This window comes from Plectropomus leopardus, unplaced genomic scaffold (assembly GCF_008729295.1).
Source record: "Plectropomus leopardus isolate mb unplaced genomic scaffold, YSFRI_Pleo_2.0 unplaced_scaffold65433, whole genome shotgun sequence".
In the NCBI taxonomy this organism is placed as follows: Eukaryota; Metazoa; Chordata; class Actinopteri; order Perciformes; family Serranidae; genus Plectropomus; species Plectropomus leopardus.
This window is the reverse complement of record NW_024671986.1, coordinates 1-990: the sequence shown is the minus strand read 5'-3', so window position 1 is coordinate 990 and position 990 is coordinate 1. Positions and strand designations below refer to the sequence as shown.

The window sequence follows — 990 nt, the reverse complement described above, 5'->3', positions numbered from 1 at the left end:
CGTATTTTCCTGAAAAAAATAGACCCCCTCGTCTATGAGTCTTCAATTTCTAGAATATATTTTGAAACCTCGAGTGTGTGTCTGTACCTGTCTCCTGGCTCTTTGGGCGTCCACACTGTGCACCTCCTCCTGGTCCGCCTCGCACAGCAGGCAGTCCCCGCTCCACTCCACCGCGGCCTCCGCCTCGGAGCCGCTCCCCGCGGGTTCCAGCCCCAGGCGGTGCTGAGCGCACAGCCGCTCCGCCAGACACTCCACCGCGGCCACCAGCTTGTGCCGCCGCAGCGTGCCGACGTCCCGGTGCGGCAGGACGTGGAGCTCGCAGAAGGACGCCAGACAAACCAGGCACGACTTGACCGCCCTCAGCTTGCTCTCCACCGGGCAGAAGTCGCACGGCACCTCCCCGACTCCCCCGAGGTAGAGCTCCGGAGGAGTCGCGACCATTTCGCTCAGCTTGAGTTTGTCAACGACCTCCGCGAGCACCGTGTTCCTCCGCAGCACCGGCCGCGGGCTGAAGGTCTCCCGGCACTGCGGGCAGCTGAACTGGCCCGAGTCCGCCTGGTCCCAGTAGTTGTTGATGCACGACATGCAGTAGGTGTGTCCGCAGGGGGTGGACACCGGGTCCTTCAGGATGTCCAGGCAGACTGGACACCTGAACTGGCTCTCCGTCACCGAGATGTTCGCCTGGGCCATGTCCGCTGGGATGTGGTTTGACCTCGGATGGCTTCTGGTCCGCCCGTTGACTCCGCTCCTGTTGCTGGAGGAGCTTTTCCTGACTCCCGGTGTGTTGTTGTGAAGCGGAGGGGAGGGGCCCGGCCCTTCCGCAATGTCACCCAGCTGATCATCGTGCTGAATTTAGCCTCGGCTTTGTCTTACAGGTACCAGAAACATTAAAGGACCAGTCGCCCAAATGTATTTTTATTTATTTATTGTTTTTAACAAAGAAGCCAGAGCAGATTTCCCCCCCTGAAAACCTTTCTCATAATTCTGACA

General features: G+C 59.7%; 1 protein-coding gene across 1 annotated transcript; it reads right to left on the bottom strand.

Moving 5' to 3' along the window:
* Positions 1-87: 87 nt before the first annotated feature.
* LOC121939890 (E3 ubiquitin/ISG15 ligase TRIM25-like) lies at positions 88-774 on the bottom strand (the record flags this gene model as incomplete). Its single annotated transcript, XM_042482817.1, has 1 exon — positions 88-774. A coding segment is annotated over exon 1 (603 nt), but the record flags the coding sequence as incomplete, so codon positions are not given.
* Positions 775-990: the final 216 nt, after the last annotated feature.